Source organism: Ambystoma mexicanum, chromosome 1q, assembly GCF_040938575.1.
Source record: "Ambystoma mexicanum isolate Mex_15411 chromosome 1q, UKY_AmexF1_1, whole genome shotgun sequence".
Taxonomy (NCBI): Eukaryota; Metazoa; Chordata; class Amphibia; order Caudata; family Ambystomatidae; genus Ambystoma; species Ambystoma mexicanum.
The window spans coordinates 244,299,119-244,317,087 of record NC_090922.1 but is presented as its reverse complement, the minus strand read 5'-3'; the positions used below and the strand labels follow the sequence as shown (position 1 = coordinate 244,317,087).

Genomic DNA, 17,969 nt, shown 5'->3' with positions numbered 1-17,969 from the left:
TTGCGTTCCGCAAGGGCTTGTGTGTCTGACTGGCAGTAAACTGGTGGCGCACGTTCTGGGGAAAAAACTATAACTGAGTCTATGGGCGTCGTGCGTCCTACTTATCACATCGGGTTACGTCAGCCGTCGGAGGAGGTCCTCGGGGACGGCGCATCGACGTCATCGACGCAGGACGCAGACGCCAAAGATTTTCCGAAGCAGCACAGCTGTGGACATTACCTGTCATAGATATGGAATACGTCGTCGGACCATCCCATCGAAAGAACGTTACCAGGTAAGAAAGTAATTTGTTCTTCTTGGCCATGAAAATCCAGGAATTTTGTCTACATCACAATACGCCATGCAGGAATGTTGCAAAGGCACGTGTCTCATTTAGAATTGCAGCTGATCGATCAATCGGATTCACAATTTTTCTGTCTAGCTGGAGTTTGATCTTCCCTACGTGGTCCTTCCACAGTTAGCCACCCTCACAGTCAGAGTTGGGTAGATTGTCTTTCCCCAGCCATGTAAAAGAAGGTTCCCTCCAGGGAATCAGATACTATGTTGCTAAATTTGTCCCAGTATCCAGCACAACCATACACCCCCTCACCCTCTACAAATCCCTGTGACTAGAGACCTTATCCTGTTATGCCATAAATAGCTGATAATTAATGCATTATACAAATGGAAGAAATTCTATTGTGGCGTTAACACCCGACCTGGCGGGCTGGATCGGGTGGTTAACGGCCCCGGGCCCGAGTTAAAAGCCTGAGCGAAGCGAGGGCATTTATAGAGGGCCTCGGGTATTAAGGGCATTAGCACCCTGGTTTACCAAAGCGGCAACCCGGGGTGCTAAAAAAAACATGTTTTTCCTTCCTACAATGGGACGTGTGCAGCATCCCGTTGTAGGAAGGAAAAACATTTACCAGCATGGCCGCCAAGGAAAGGGAAGATGGGCCTCCGTACGGAGCCCCTCTTCCCTTTCCATGGCAGCCGTTATGAGCAGAGAGGAAGGTGCGGCTGGGCAGCGAGTGCTGCTGCAGCCGCACTAAACTAGGTTTTGGGGCAGGGTGGGGGGGGGGTTTAAACATTTTTTTCAAAAGGGGAAATATGGTGGGGGGGATGGCGGCGGGGGGAACTGGCCGTCCGGTGGCTTGGAATGCAGGCTTACAGCGGCAGTTCAAGCCTGCATTTCTGGACACCTGATCGGCTGGCTCCCCCCCTGCCGGGTGCTAATTGAAAGTATATTCCTATTAAATATTTCTGTGCCTAACCTTCCACCACTTCTTTCCAGTGCACCTTCTCCACATGACTGAAAATTAAATCCCAACATCCTTTGCTTGATAATACTTTCTTGAGACCCTTTTGACTTTATTTCCTTGTGATTTAGACCTTTTCTGGCATATTAGTAGCTAGGTGAATAAGCAAACTACTTTAATATTAAGGGAGCCATAAATTATTTACAGGGTCAAAATAGTGTTTACTACTTTATTCCAAATCTCTTGCAGATTTCCTTCTTTGTCCGTAGGTTTGGCTGTTTTTCAGCTTAAGCCTTGTGCACCTTCTACCGATGAGCCTATACGTAGTGCATAGCTCTTATATTATAAGACTCTTCAGAAGCAAAGACAATCCTTTTGTCACTTTTTGAGTGTTCTTTCCACTGCTTAGAAACAAACTAAAGCTACTTTTAGTAGGCGTCATCTTTTGTTTCTCTAGGATTAAGGAATCTTTCTGCATGCTCTGTGTCAGTGGTGAATGGGCAAAGTAGGTGGCCATTTGCAATCTTTGAAGAGGAGCTACATGTTCATTGTAGGTGTTCATCTTTGTTTTCATTTTCCAAAAAGAATGCTTCTTTGGCCCGGATTCTCTTCTATAACTTTTTGCTTTATTAGTCAACCTACACTCCTTAGCCCAGTACATTTTTGCAATGATTTGTTTCCAACAGTTGGTAAGAGGGAAGAGTTGTAGGCAAAGGTAAAGCACAATTAACATTTGTGGTGATTTTGATTCCTTTAGTGCCAGATGTCCGTCCTTTGCAGCACCTAGCCTATTGTCCCTGTTGTGTCTTTGTTTATATTCTGGACTTCAACTAACATTTGTTACAACAACACATGTCTGAGCAATGTGTTGAAACTCATATGTTAAACCTCCAGGTAGGGCATGGTAGGAAATATGTGGAGGGATGTGTGGGTATAATCTTAATCCTTAAAGTTATTGCATCTTTTGGAGAAGATTTCCTCACCCACCCTACGATGATGGATGTTACTACACAGTCTTGAAGAATACATCCGCTAATTACTGGGCCCTGTTCACACACACACACCCAACCTCCTGACCCCTTCTATAATTCCATGCTATAATATGGTATCAACCACTACACCCTCCACATCACTTACTGAATTTGGTAGCCTTCCAATTATATTGTCAGTGCTCATTTGCCTCCTATCTAGGTGTGCTAAAGATGCATATATAGAAATAGTGGTGCAACCAGAAGATGGCTTTTGGATGGGCTATCTATTCCAACAGGCCACAGCTCCTGTTCCAGAATTAATGGAAGATTGACCCAGCCACCAATAAACATGGTAGCCTGACGTTAAGTAAGTTGAAGGTCAACTGTTGGCCCACTTTTTTCTGTAGACTATTTTGTGTATATAGAGAATACAACCAGACGCTTCGTTATTCTAAAATGCTTGATGCTCTTGAGCTTACATGTGCTGGAAAACCATTGTTAAGGCAAAGTAACTTTTTATGCTTTTTCCAGTCCAGCAACTCTGTTATGTAATTGGCGAGAATTGTCCTGTCAGAACATTTATTTCACCATGAAAATGTAGAACTCATTGTAACCTATAATACTTTTTCCCCCTTTTGATAGATAAATTTACAAAAACTGCAGTGTGAGCTGTCAAGTTGGGAAAGCGTTGCCAGTCCCGTCTCCCGTCTGTAATGTTCCGAGTCTGAATGATGCTCGGGAGGGAAAGAGGGCCGGTCTCTCACTCTCCTTTGCAAGGGAGGAAAAGAAACTGGACAATTCAACAGCAGCAGCAAAACATGAACCTAAAAGACATGAACCAGTGACACCAAACCACAACTGAGATTACACAGAAAATCTGCACTTTGACCAATGTCCATGTGCAAGAATTTAGTTTTTTGTCCTCACTTGAAACTCTGTGGGAGTCGTCAACAAGAAAAGAAATCAAAATATATATAAATATATCTATAAACGAGCAGCACTAATAAAAAAAAAGGTTGAAAGATGATAAATTATATTTTTGAGCAGACACAAATCTATAGGATGACATGAAGATGAAACACCGGCTGGGATTGATTAAGCACAAAGCACCAAACCAGAAATGAGGACCTCTGATGCCTTTCGTGTTAGATGTGGTTGCCTGCTTTCAATGAGAAAATGTGTTCCCTCCCTTGTTTCCACTCCTTGTCGGCAGAAACAAAAGTAACCTTCATATGAAAGAAACAAGTTTGATCTGTTAGCTGCAAGAGAGATAGAGTAATTCGAGTTGTATAATTTGCAAACCTATATTTTCTTCCTTGCCCTCACCCATTTCCTGTGATGGAAAGCGTGCCTTCCCAATAGTGCAACGTAAAATGTCCGTTTGTCCTTGCTAATCATTATTAGCGGTGATTCAATGACCAAAGGGTCGCGGGATGGTAGGACAAGGTGTTTACTGCTTGAGTTTCTAAAAAGAGAACATTTGGAGTGGGGACTGAAATACCTTTGTGGGACAGCAATAAGTTTGACCCTTATGCCCTTTATCGAAAAAATACCTCAGTATAACATGGTTGTTTTGTCTTCTTTACTCACGCATACCTCTTCTACTCTGTTTCATACCTTTGATTTGTGGCTGTTTGTGCACATACCTCTTTCCTTCGCACATCCCTCTTTCCCTCCCACACCCTTTCTTTACCCCTCTATCGAATGAGATTCAACAACAGTGAAATCAGTTGATCTGTCTGGTGGAAAAAAGGAATGATTGCTTTCCAGAATATAAACAAATGAACAAATGATGGCTGTCCGGTGCCCCTGGAATATGGCTTTCTCTGGGCAACATTAACACATTCAGAATTAATTATAAAGTTATGGTGGCCTCACCAATGTAGTCTCCAAAGAATTATTTTCCCCAAGGCATACAGCCAACATCTGTTTTCCAACCTTGTGCCCACCTCCATTTCCATCCCTCCCACGCACGCACGCACGCACGTTCTACTATTCAAACCTGAACTTTAACTACTTCTTATCAGATGATTTTGGTGGGATTTTGGTGGGAGTGTCATGATGGGCCTCTGAAAGAAAGTTGTAAAATTAAGCAATATACCTAACCAGGATTCCAAGAACAGCTTATTAATACACACACTTTTTAAACAATCGAGCGCTTTGTTACTTTTCATCCGTTATTCATTCAAGAACATCATCTGTATAAGGTGTTGCTGGGCATCAAAAGTTAACCTGGTAAATGTCTGCTTTGTCATGTGTTTAATGTCCCATGTTCAGCTGAGCTTGTATAAGGTTAAGTTGATGGAGGACAGAAAAGGCCTTAACTCTAGTTCTTGGCCTTACTTTCTGTTTAGGGCATTTTTCTAATTATCTCACTAACTGCTCCCTAAATATGGAATATTATCTTCTTGCAGATGGTTTGGATTGAGCAGTTAAGTGCAAAGGTAATTACAGCTTACAAACATTTTGGACATTGAGCAGATGGTCCACTTTGGTTGTAGCATTCTGACTAATCTGTTTCCACAGGGTACACATGGAAGTTAAACTGTCTCCATAGGAATTACCGTCAGGCCAGCTCGTAGGTCAAAGAATAGTAGTGCATACTTGCAGAAGGGCATCTCAGCAGTTCTCCTTTACTATGTAGCTTTTGTTATGGAAATTCATACCACTTTCTTGGGAACTGAACAATAATGTTGGTCATACTGATGTTATTGGAGATTCCTCTGTTTCTTTCCAACCAGATAGATGACCTCAGAGCCCTTTCTGGTGAACATGGAAGTTCTGATTTAGCACCCCATCAAAACATTAAATAAATCGCAGCTATGTTTTTTTTAAACCAACAATCTTATGTCTGCTTACATTGTATTTACTAAAAATGCATCTGCGGAGACTGGAAGCAACCAGTTAGACTAATTTCTGTCATCAGAGGTTTGATGGATTATGATGAAGGCTTTGACTCTACATGTTGCTTTCACTGACTCAAATGGAAGCATTCTCTAACATTCAAAGTCTCTAACCCATTGGAGTGCCGTCAATTGAGGCATTTTTTTTTACAAACAGACTTCTTTTCCACTTTCGGCTGCTTCGGATTTAGCTCTTTTCCAAGGCAAAGATAACCTGGTGCTTTTCAGATCACGTTTGACTCAAATTTGTGGGCTTTTGTAATTTTAGATATTTGTTAGGATTTGCTAGTATCACCCTAGAATGAGACAACTGTACAAACCAGACTTTGGCTTCCAGCACTTGACCAATGCAAACCTGGAACATTGTGAATTAGATGCATGGTCTGCTTGAGGTTAGGGCACACTTGGTTAAAAAGGGAGAAGTGTAATGCTTTGGTGACAACAAATGAGTGTGCTATGGTTGACAGTTAATGTCACAGGTTCGAGGCTTCCTAGATAGCAGGGCATCACCATTGGCCTATTTATCCAGGATAATCTTCTAGTCTTTTCGCTTTCACTACAGCTTATTTAGCTAACGCTTTTTAGTCTTACACCTTCATCAGTTTCTGGAGGAGGCAGACTGTACCCAATGCGTTTTTGCAATCCTCCTTTACAGAAGGACAAAGCAAAAAAGGATAGTTTCTTTGCATTAGGGGTAAACAGTGACACATTTTCTCCTCGGAGTACATTAGTGTCATATTCCCATGCAAGTGTGGCTCTTAAAATATCAGTGTGTTTTTCTTAAATCGGAAATTACCTGAAAAACGATGAAGCCTTAACATGAACAGCGTATGTACCCTTAAACCATCAAAATTCGCAATTGTACGCTATATCAATATGAGCAAACACGCTTGTTAAACAAGAAAGGTTTAAGATGTTTATGATATATTCATTTTTTTCTTTTGTGCTCCAGAGTGTGAATATACATGCTCCTGCACCTGCAACATTTATACTTGCAGTCTTGCTCATCTGTCCTGCAAGATGCATCTCATAGATTATTTTTTCTGGAGCTACAACGCTGGTATGCAAGTGGCCATGGATGCATGCACGTCACTATTCATTGACCAACAGTAGAAGTTCTAAGTGGCGAAGATGTGTCATTGTGTTTTCAGAGGGGTGAATCCCATTTATGGACTGCATCGTAAAAATGACGAATAATTTAAGCTGTTTACCATCATAAAACAGCTAACCGGGAATCAACAGTCACCTGCTGCGCTCTTTTATGACAAGTGATCTAAACACATTTATAAAGCATATTTATAAGTCTTTTCTTTTGAGAAATTACTTTGATGTACCCTTGCCACTTGTTACTTCAGCACCCCTATAATCTCATTTTCCCTTCGACTAAATGTTAAAAATAGTGAACATTTGTGCTCCTTGTCTGTTTATATTTAATGATGACCCCTGTTTAGAACAGGATACTGTGTCTCATGTTGTATAAAACATAAGCCATTATCAATTGGGAATCACTAGTACCCAAAGGTTCAGCATTGACTTTAGAAAACTGGCATAGAAATTGATGTGCTGAGTGGTGTCTTTGCATGCATGAGTGTTTCATCTTTTCCTTCCATGAACGCCTATATAACACTGGAATCATGCATGTTCCTAAGCGTAAAGCCTTGGTGTGTTAAAAGGGAAATATACATTTACACTTGATTGATAAAATTCACCATTTATTTGCAAGTTGAATTTGTCAACCACATATGTAGATTTCACTCCTGCCAGTCATTGCTGTGGCCACAAAAAGCATTATTTGGCAATCACATTTGGAATGGTGACCACTAACAAGGTGTTTTGTGTCACCTGGCTTGATGCACTTAATGGCTTGGTGGCTTGAGTGTCATGGAATAGCTTTGTGCCTCCTTCTCTCACCTCATGACATGTTTATTGATTTTACGCTGTTTGCAATTTCTATAAGTAAAGTATGAGGTGGTCTGTTTGGCTTCTGTTGCGGCCTTTCCCATATTTGCATTTCCTTAGCAAGATAGACCTAAAAGTACAACCATCATATCCTCATCTAATTCTCTCTGATCTCCCTCCTGTCTACTAATGCACCTTATCGCCTGCTCTCATCTCAAACCACATAACTGCTCAATTCTCCTACCGTCCCTTGAAGAAAATATGTCTCTGGTGCCTTCTGCTGAAATGTCAAATTAGAGCTGGGATGTTGATGTTGGGGTGGGAGGAGGAAGGTTTGAATGATTTTCATGCAGACATTTGCCTAAAGGGTAACCAAAAATTCTGATAACTCTAGACATGCAAATATGATTTGAAAAGGCCACTGAATGGGAGGGAAAACAAAGTTTGAAATATTTTTTTTTAATTAAAAAGAAAAATGTTAAAAAATGATTTTTTTAAAGGAACAAGAGTAATTTATGTATTTTTCTTGTTGCATCTTAAAGAACATTTTAATATGTGTCTTTTATTTTTTTTTTCTTTGATGGAAAGAAAAAAATAAACTATACATATACTTATCATGTTGTATCTTCTCAATGTGTGATTCTTATATGAAAGTCAAGTGCCCAGGAGTGTGTGTGCGCGCGCACACACACACACACACACGCACACGCACACACACGTACACACGTACACACGTTCAAGGCCTCTGCTTCCTCATCTGTTCTTATCTACTACCAGAGATTACTGATTTATTTTTATCTTATAATGTGGAATTCTCTCCTAGACTGTTTCAAGGGGATAATTTGTTTGATGCACCATCTTAGTGATGTGTTACTGTGCATGGATATTGGTCTGCGATATCTCAGACTAGAGCTCTGTGACCTCTACAAATGTTGGCACGTGGTGCCTGTTGATGGCAGCGGCTGATACTCTTGTAATCTACCCTATTGAAAATGGATGTATAGACACCGGCAAGTGCTTATTGTTAACATTTCTTGCAGGCTCAGTGCTCTCGGCTAGTGGTTATTAACCAGTAATGCTATTCTAAACAGCGTAGCTTACCCACCACTTTGGTCACTGTATCCTGAGCGAGGAGGAGCAACGTTTGTGCCAGAAGCAAGTAGCCCTAAAGAAAAGCTGTTGGACTGTGAGAGGATGGAAACGAGAGGCATTTGTTTTTCCTCCATTTGCACAAATTGTGGGTCCCTAGAAATGATATCTTTGTATTCTTAAGCCAGTGCTTAAAATGCTGCAGGTGAGTAGTCATCATAAATTGCAAACTGTAGGTTTCTGCTGTTTTAAAATAGTTAACTCAGATTGCTATTTCTGAGAAAAATAATTCATGGAAAATAACAAAACACACATACTGTTAAAGCCAGATCACTTTCCTCTGAACTCAATGAAATATCCCAGTTGTCGTGAAGCCGATCTGAACATTGTGTCCAGCAGGAATCATTTTGAAACAATGGTGACAAATGTGTGATGCAGGCTCTTCATTCCCAAGTTTTCACCACCTGTCTGTTCCATGGTCCCGTTCTGCCTACATAATGTTATCAAGAAACCAGAACCTGGCCCTAGGATACCAGTTATGTCCCCAAGAATCTAAATATATCGCCAAAGGGATTGACCTACCCCAAGCCACCGGAGGTAACCAAGGAGCATAAAGATGCTGCCAGCCCCACTGAAAACACCACAAGCTCAGTTCCACACCATTCTGCACAGAAGACTCCTCATACCTGGCTGTTTCTCTGCCAATTAATTTAGTCAGGCCCAGATATATGCAGACTCAGTCAAAATCCATCTATCATGTGGGCCCTTCTTTTTCATTGGTTTTCATGGACCCACTAACTAGCTGGGTGCCTGAGCTAAAAGCCATTTTAGGAAAACAGCCGGTAGTCACTTTTTCTAAGTTTGACTTCATCGCTCAATAAGGATAAATCCATGTAGCTCACCAGGCAGGCCCCCCCAAGTGTATGTGGAACCTTTCACAAAGGTGGTAGCCATTGTCCCAATTCTGCCTTCAAAGCTGCAGCAACTTGGTGCATTGCCCCAAATTGGCACTATGCATTGGGTTCCCACTCTCAAGCACACTGCTCTGGTTGAGAGATGAACTCTCTCATCCAGAATCAAACATTCGCTAGTACACTGAGGAGGAAAATCATCGAAGTATGATGTAATGGTGTGGATAGGTTTGAAGGAGCTTGCCTCTCCCATCCACAAATGGAGATTTTATTCCTGTTAGGCAAGATTGTATGCAGTACTCTTTGGGTGCACCACTACAACCCTGACCTTTTGGCAATAGGAACCCAACCTTTGGTATAAGTCTGTACTACACAGGTTGGTAGCGTGTTGAGCAGCCAGGCTTATCTCAAGTGGGGTCCATGTGAGCTGTAGGGGTGTTACATAGAGGTTCACAGTGACCAGTATTCAAATAAACTCTTACAAGGTTTCTTGATTAAACAATTATTAATTTAACAGTCAGTTAGAGTAAGCCTTCTCCAGAAGGGGACAATATAATAGTAACACACAAATACTCTCCAAAATACACACTCTTAATATTTCTTTTTTTTAACTTAGTTTTTATTGGCATTTCATATATAAGAACAATGAAACAGTCAACAAGTCAAAACTCCCCTTACCCCCACCTCCCCCCTCCCATATTGCTTGATCCAGGAAATGCCCTGCCCCCATGATGTCCACGTTATAATCCAGGCAACCAAGCAAATATTGAGACCCATACATCCAAACGAAAAAATTAAACTTCATTAGGCCAGATCACTCAATACAACTTAAATGTCCAAATCCTCTTGCGGGGCTATAATTCCCAGTAAAGACATAGATTTTGGGCACCAGGCACTGCGTGCTCCCTCCTTTAGGTAAGCAATTAAATCAGACCAGTCTGTCCCAAATCTCATACCTTCTCCTTGTAGGGAGTAACTAAGCCACTCCATTGCCAGCAGCGACCACATTTTGGTTACCCATTCATGCTCTTGCGGCGGATCCTAAGACTTCCATCGACGTGCCAACACCAATGCCGCCGCCATCATCATAATGACATATACCTTTCGATGGGATCTCTTAATATTTCTAAATCAGTAAATACCCTTTTGGGATGGCCCACAGACACTACTTACACCCTCGGGTGACTTCAATATTTAGGATGCTGGGGACATTAATATATCACTGTTGCATTTAGAAAACTCTGCAGAGGAGTGTCAAAGAAAAGAGGTTTCAGAATAAGAAAAGTATTCACACAATTATTCTTAAACAGATAAGTACTTTCAAAATAACCCCCCAATACAAAGTCAGTTAACCCCTTCTTGGAAGGAAGACACAACACCTAAGCAAAGGAGAGAAGAGTCATTCAGGGAGCCAGGCCAGCCAATGTTAAGTTAGAAAAAGTCAAGGTGAACTGAAGTACTTCTAGCAGGTAAGTAAAAGTCGTGCACAATGTTTTAGAAGTCTTTGTAGAAAAGAAGAAATGAAAGTAGGGCCACAAGCTGATTAGGCTTGTGAAGTAAAGAAGCTGACAGCAACTCTACAGAGTAACCAAGACAAGCCTCCAACGAGGACAAGTGAGGTTACACAACAAGAGGTAAGTTCTCTTAGACTGTACGGTACCTTTAGGTTGAAAAAATGTGCAGCAGATGGCTTCTGTTCCTGTGCAGCTCTGCAGATTCTGTTGTTCCTGGGCCTCAGTCGTGGGGACAAGAGGGAGGACTTCTGGGGACTCTGCAATTGGACGGTCACCGACCGCAACCAGCAATCTTCAAACAAGTGGCACTTTGGTGTTTCAGCTCCTCGCGTCTACCGCAAATAGCAACAAAGCGGTTCCTGTCTGCTTACATGGGCTTTCCTTGCATCTGGGGTCCAGCACTTTGTTGAGGTGGCTCAGGCTCGGTCAGTCCTGCTTCCTGGGAGTCCGGAGGATCTTCCTGGAGCTCTTGGCCAGCTTAAAAGCAACACACACGATCTGGTGTTCCTCTCTCTGGCAATACGGTCAACCAGCTCCGAGAGGATGTCCAGGTGGCTTACTTTGGAGTTGATTGGTCCCACCAACTCAAAGGGAGAAGTCGTCCTTGCAGGGTTTCTCTAGTCGAAACAAAATTGGAGTTTCAGCACAGCAGCAAGGCTTTACCGGGCAAACCAATGGTCCAGGAGTTGCAGCAGGTGTCCTCTTCAAGTTCTTCGGATTCCTTCGTCCAGTGGTCGACTCTGCCTTTCAAGCCAAAAAGCTTCGACATTTATGCAGGTTTCTCCCTTTCATTCCAGCCTAGCTGTCAGTCACCCAGCAGGGTGGCTGTCCTTGCCTGACAGCCAGCCGGCCAATTACATAAGGGTGCATTCCTGTATTCTAGAATACTAAGCACAGGGAGTTTCGGGCACCTCCCTCGCTTCCTGCTCCTGCCAGACACCCTGGAGTCAGAGGCAGGCTTCACTCGTGAATCCTGACAAAAGACAAAACGAACAAAGGTACCAAACCTGGTTTGGCGCGCAGAGTAAATCTCAAGAAGGACCTTTCCACAAATAAATGGAAGAAAAAGAAGACCGGGGCCATTTTGACAAAAATTGCACCCTTGGGTGCTTTACTGCAGCTGCGAACGGAGCCCGCAGTAAATGCACACCACGGTAGTTAAAAGTAAACCACTTCCACCAACCATTCATCGAGGAACGGGTAACATAAAAATGTTACATGAGAAACTAGACAAAGGGTATACTAAGTAACCTCTCCAGCACCCTGTTGTAAGATAGTGTGTGCTGGGTCTAGAAGGTTGGGAGTGAAAGTAAAGTCGATTTCACTTCACTGCTCTTGGAAAGAGTAGTTTATCCAAGAGAAGGTATTTAAACCTTTGGGAAATCTGAAAGACTTCCCTGTGCCACTGCACTGAAGGTGCTGTGTGACCCAATGTAAAAGATGATGCCTATGGAGTTTGTCAGACTCCACAACCAACAAAACACAGAGAAAAGGGTCTCTCTCTTTCCAGGTTAAAAATGCAAGTCCTCAAAATCCAGCAGAGTTGCTGGGGGTCTCTAAGGTAAAGAGGAATTAGCACATTTCTGAGAATTTTCACCAACACTTCCCAGTCCATCCATTTCTAGTCTCAGAAAAGAATGAGTAGGCAATGCAAAAAGAGGTTCAGCCTGCAGAGCCCAGTCTTTAATGGTGAACCTGACACTACATGCCTAACTACACTTCTCATTTTGTTGCTCTACTGCCTGTTTGGAAGGGAAGGAGCTTCTTCTAGATACTCATTTTAGGAAATCGCTGCAGTCTTAGACTGGATTCAAAATTCTTCAAATGCCCACGCTGGTTTGGTGCAATGTTTTTTTATGATGCAGGCACAGTGCCATTGCAGTTGGAAGTGTCGCTCCATGCAGTTTGAGGGGTTAGTGTGTGTAGGTGTGTATGACTACCCTAAGCCCCATACCTGCAAACAACATATGCCATTTCAGAAAATTGATTCCACTTTTAAGATAGTGTTTTATTTTCCTTGGCTTTAGCCAGATCTCCACTTTCAAACATTGTAAAGATCTCAAGCAGCAAATGCATGCCATGGTGCCTATGACCACGACTCTACCTCTGTGTATCATGTTGTGCATCTCAAGGCAGCCTGGTGACATGTTGCATAGGTGTTGTAAGGAACTCTTGGTGGCAACAGTAAAGACAGACACAAGTGATCACAGTTCAAGGGTGTTTACAATAAATGCAGGGTGGAAAAACGCCTATGCTAAACCTAAATCTAAGATGGGAGCAAGCGTCGACCATCAAATGTAAAATAAGTCAGTCCTACTGGTGTTGTCAAAATAAAAGGGTCTATACTAAGAATAATCTATTGTCAATTCCTTACAGCTAATGGTTTCAATAAAGAAAAGAAGTGCTCCTAATAATACGTCGGGATGTGATTGCTAGGGGTCTTCCTTCCCCCCTGTTTACAGCACAGGGCAAGGTGGGACCTTGCAGCACAGCACACACTCAAGCTTTCTCAGCACGAGCCGACAGTTCAGTTCCAGCTATCAGGTTATTTGTTGGTAAAAGTCTCTTTTCATTAAAATGTCTATTGCCTTGGAGGCTTGATGTATCCAACAAAAAATCAAAAAGCAGCTGTTCCACAGTTCACTTTGGGTGATGGATTCCCCTCTGGGTCCCCCTCTTCTGTAGACCCCTCAATAATTTAACTCAACTAATTCATAGGACAGTTCCCTTCTCGGTGAACTCTGGATGATAGTTTTCCACACCTGGATCTCCCTCGGTCAGGCTTTGATGCCAAATGACAGAGGTGCACTTCCTTTCCCTGGCCTTGCAATACCTCTTGTTTTCACAAAGCCTAATGTCTTTTTGTACACGTTTTTGGGCTTTGCTCCTCATTAATGGTTTCCCTCTCCCGGGTTCACTCTCACCGACTTTTTGGTTGTAGACAGTTCATCATGCGACTTTATACTTTGTCCCCTCTCATTAGCATCCCTCTACTGCGTTCATTCTTGCCACTTCTCATTTTCCTCTTATTTGTTATGATTGCAGCATTCACTTCCCTTACTTTCTTTTGGTGCGGGATTCACTTCCCTCGTTTTCTTACTAGTTTGGCGGTCAAAGACTTTCGATTGTACAGGGATTTTGCTCGACCTCTTGTATGACCACTTTGACCCCCTTTTGCCTCTTCCCAAAGGCTTCTGAATACAGCAGTTTCTACCATTAGGTAATTGCCCAGAGTTTCCTGTTTGAGCATCCACATGGTGCCGGCCTCTGTTGCAGGCTTCCCCCCCTCTTTCTTCAATCATATCTTTACAATTTCGAAGTTCAAATTAGCCGTTGGCTACTTTTCATTCAAGACAGTTTGGTTTCTTATCGATTCTCCTCGATTCACCGTCTGTGATGAACCACTTGCCTTTCTTTATCCTTGGAGTCAAAGTCGATACCTCCGAGACCAACGTCCTTCCCCGGCTTGGTTATCAGCGGAGGAGGGTCTCGCGTACCGTTGACATCTGCTGCAACACACGCTGACAATTGTTTGCTATCTTATAGTTTCTGCAGCGGTTTCACTGGCTTTGGTCAGAAAGGGCAAGGTCGCTTCTCTCCTTGTCACCCTCTCTGTCTACGCGGTCTTTCTCCTCCTTTTGAACTGCCGTGCTGAGTTTGCTCTCACGTCCTGCGGTCTGCCTTGCTCGTCCTGTGCTCGCTTGCTACACCTTTGATCCCTGTGAGGAAGGGAAAGGGCCGTCAGGTGTGTGTGATTCTGGTCAATTGGCTGACTTTGCCTGACCCTTGTATTGGGACATATCGGGTAAACGGCCCTGGTGTTAGTCTGTTGTCTTCCGTGTTGTGCGAAAGTGTTTCTGTCGGGAAAGGGGGGACAGTGTTTTGGAATAACCTATGTGATAGGATGGTGAAAAGGTGTCCAAAGAAGGGGGATACTGCGTCTCACCCGTCTGTTTCCTACTCCTCTCCAAAGACCCTCCCATCCACTAGTCCACCCCCAAGAACTGTATCCAATTGCGATGGCCGTGTCCTGGCCACCTGGACGACAGATCCCAAGGGACTAGCCAGGGAGACACCTTCAGGTTTCTTAGTGTCATGATGCTAAATAAAATGGGCTTGGGGTAGTTGGGCTCCATCGTCCCTTGGCAATGCCACTTGAACTCCCCACAATGCCAAGTCCTGAAAATGGCCTTTACTGCTTGGAGCTAGAAAAGAATGTGATGATGAATGAGGGACCCACTTGTCGGTGCATTTCTTTCTGCTTCAGAAGTGGTGCCACAGGAATACCATTGCAGAGGCCAAACTGCTTTCACAGAGATGGCAGATATGGAAAAACTTCAAAGGAATGTACTTTTCCTCCAGTTTCCATTACAATGTATAGGATGGAGCTTGCCTACACGACTACTTCCATGGATGGCTCAGAAAGACCCAAAGGCACCACCCCAAACTCCATCAGATTGGCCATATGGTTTTCCACCTTGTTCGCTGTTCATGCTACCAAAGCTGCATCCAGTCCACGTGGGTGACTCTAGTGAACCCTGGTCCCAAGGGTGGTGCTGATACATAGCTGAACCTACCACTGGTTAAGCATATATTGCCTCATAACTTTCCACTGAACATTGGTGCCCCTTAGTTGTCTCTGATTTACACTAAATGAGAACTTGAGTCCTTTGAGAAGACCTTTAAGACGAAGTGAGTGTGTTATGGCTTTGGGCATAAGAGTAATACAATGTGCTTGGCCTGGAGGATTTTCCCCCAAAACTCTGTTGCAGATGAGTTACTGTCTGAATTTTATAATGCCTTTGGTCTACACATTTCCCCAGAACGTGAGTTTATTACAACTGTGTACGCCCTTTGAACATAATCAGCTTGTTTGGCAGCTGCTGTCATGGCATGGACAGTTGATAAGTTTAATCTGTGTCTCTCTGCCACAAAGATGATGGTCCCCAAGTTGACTTAAATTTCTGAAGACCAGACTGAGGTTCGGCTCCTCCTGCTTTTTATTTGTTTCTTTCTTTGTCCTGGCATTGCTAAGAACCCAGAATGTGTCTCTGGACCTGTTTGTCTGAAAGGCTTTTACCACAGTAATAGTTTGTGATATTGCTAACGATGCAGACAAATGTATCCACAAAGAAATTAAATGTCTTTCTTTGCAAGCCGTAAAATCAAAAAAAGATGCCACTACATTCTCAAAATGTATCTCGAAACAATGGAATGCATTAGCAGATCAATGATCCCATATCTGCTTAGTTAAAAAAATAATGGGTGAAGATTCCCTGCATTGTAGGATATATGCAGAATAAGTAGATTTTCATGTCATGTCCTTGAAGGGAAGTGTCTTCATCTCCAAAGTAGATCCTTCCTGGATATTTATACATATTCTAGGGCCGATGCTAATTCAGTGGTCTTGCCTGCATCAAGGAAGCAGCAACTTTGACAATTAACAAGCATTTCCTTTTCAAGGCAAACCTTCCAGCAAAGGAGAAAATTCAACAAGAGGTTGACCGCATTGGCTGGGTGCCTCACTCGGCTGTATAATCTCAAGGGCATTACCCATTGGGCCTTCCCACTTCAAAGCCTCTTTAATAATGTTTTGTTTATTTATTATATAGTGCAGCTTGCCCGTAGGCCTCAGTGCGCTGACAGAACAAAAAAACAATAATACAAACATAACATAAAAATACATAACATAATGAAGACATTCTCTATAAAATGCCAGTTCAGTGAAGGTTAGCCATTTACTCTTACGTCCCATCCCCTTTCCTCCATACTGCATTGGCGTCCCTCGCGAGGGCTGGGAGACGGAACTTTTTTCACCAACTTTTTTTAAATTTAGAGGTTTGCAGGGCTGCTGCCCTGGCTCCGCCCTCCGCCGCCACACTCCAGTCCCTTTTTCCGCGTTGACAGGAATGGGCCGAATTCACCAGCGCTCCTGGGTGTGGCTTCAGCTATGTAATTCCACGCACGGATACTTCTTCTTTTTGTCTTTTTTTTTTGTCTTTTGTCATTCAGGTACTCGGTCCTCAGGTGTCATGCTCCTCCCCAGCGCATGTCGAGTTCTACAGGGTTCAGCAGGTGTCACGCTCTGCCTATGGTGCCTTGGCCATGACCACGTCTGGCAAGCTTGTACTGTGTGCAACGTGCTTTCCTCGAGGTCTTTGAAGAACAGACTGGCCATGTGGAGGGAGCTCTTCCACAGATTGCCTCCAGAGGACCTAAAGGACTTAGTCTATCTTTGATCCAAGCCCAAGATAGGGCTGCTCTTTTCCAGTACACCTTCCCAAGGACTCACCCATGCGGGAGGGCCCAGGGAGGGCCCACCCAGGTCCAACCAGGTCCTCGTACCAGCACAAGTACTGAGGCTGTATCTGCTACTGGCCGAGGGATCTGCAGATCCTCCTGGTGAAGGTGCTGAGGGATCGGAAGGTCCTTTTACTGGATCTTCTCCCGAGGGGCTATGCCCTAGTACCGGCATCATGTCAGAGGGGGCGCCTTTATGCAGTTCTACCGGCATATCCTGGCGAGGGCATAACGCCTACCGGGCCTATGTCTGAGGAACAGGGTAGGCCCCATGATCCACACTCAAGAATCCTGGACGGGGCAGGGCCCAGTGAGCCAAGCAACACGACGCATGCACGTGGAAGGCAGCTCGACAAGATGGCCGCCGCACCAGAAAATCCAGACATCCGGCCGACGCCCCTCCAGGGAAGGCGGGTGGAGGACCCTGTGTCGAGGTGGGACTGGTGTCAACCAGGTATGTGGCCTACAGCTTATCCTTGCTTTGCGCAAGGCAGGTTCCCGCTGCGTCATATGGGCAGGGCATGCAACGGCTCCAGAAGCCACCCACTACCCTGTCAATATCGCCTACCACCAATCCAGCCTGTGAGGACTGGTTCTTCGTCAAGTTCCTCAGGCTTGTGAAATCACCAAAGATGAGGGTCCTCCTCAGGGACGCCATCAGGAACTTGCTCCCTCCAATTGTCCCGCCAGCGCCTCAGGCTCCAGTACAGGCCTCTCAGGTCCCTGTTCAGCCTGAGCAGCCCGCTCCGGCCCTCCAGCCAATTGCACAGGCGGTTCCGCTGCAGCCTGCAGCTGCGGTCCCCGGCTCCTAGCACTCCCCGTCTGGTGCCAGACCGTCCGGATCTGCAGGTGGACACAGATGAGGAGAAGGACCCCGACACGCTGTCTTCAGCCAAAGCCTTCCATGAATGTCTGGCAGGGCTGGCAGAATACTTGGGCCTTCCGCAGCCTGAGGTCGAGCAACAAGCAGAGGGCGATCCTCGCAGAAGTCCTCACGCTACGTCCCGTTGGGATCCCGATTCAGGAGGACGTTGTTGCCTTGGCCAAGAAGGGTTGGCTCAAGCCCCACTCATGTGTCTCCAGTGGGGGGCAGGCTTGCTCTCCATGCACATTTTTGGCACCAGAATTTCGCTGACCCCTGGAT

The 17,969-nt window shown here is 44.2% G+C and overlaps 1 protein-coding gene across 5 annotated transcripts in view; it reads left to right on the top strand.

Annotated features, from left to right (window-relative positions):
• Nucleotides 1-7,625, top strand: part of PPP6R1 (protein phosphatase 6 regulatory subunit 1) — a 1,952,116-nt gene extending 1,944,491 nt beyond the window's left edge. For all 5 annotated transcript variants that reach the window (XM_069638194.1, XM_069638176.1, XM_069638186.1 and 2 more), the window contains one exon: nt 2,852-7,625. In XM_069638194.1, coding sequence (XP_069494295.1) covers nt 2,852-2,855 — 4 coding nt within the window. In that variant the 3' untranslated portion in view covers nt 2,856-7,625. The remainder of the gene's footprint in view (nt 1-2,851) is intronic.
• The last annotated feature ends 10,344 nt before the right edge of the window (nt 7,626-17,969 follow it).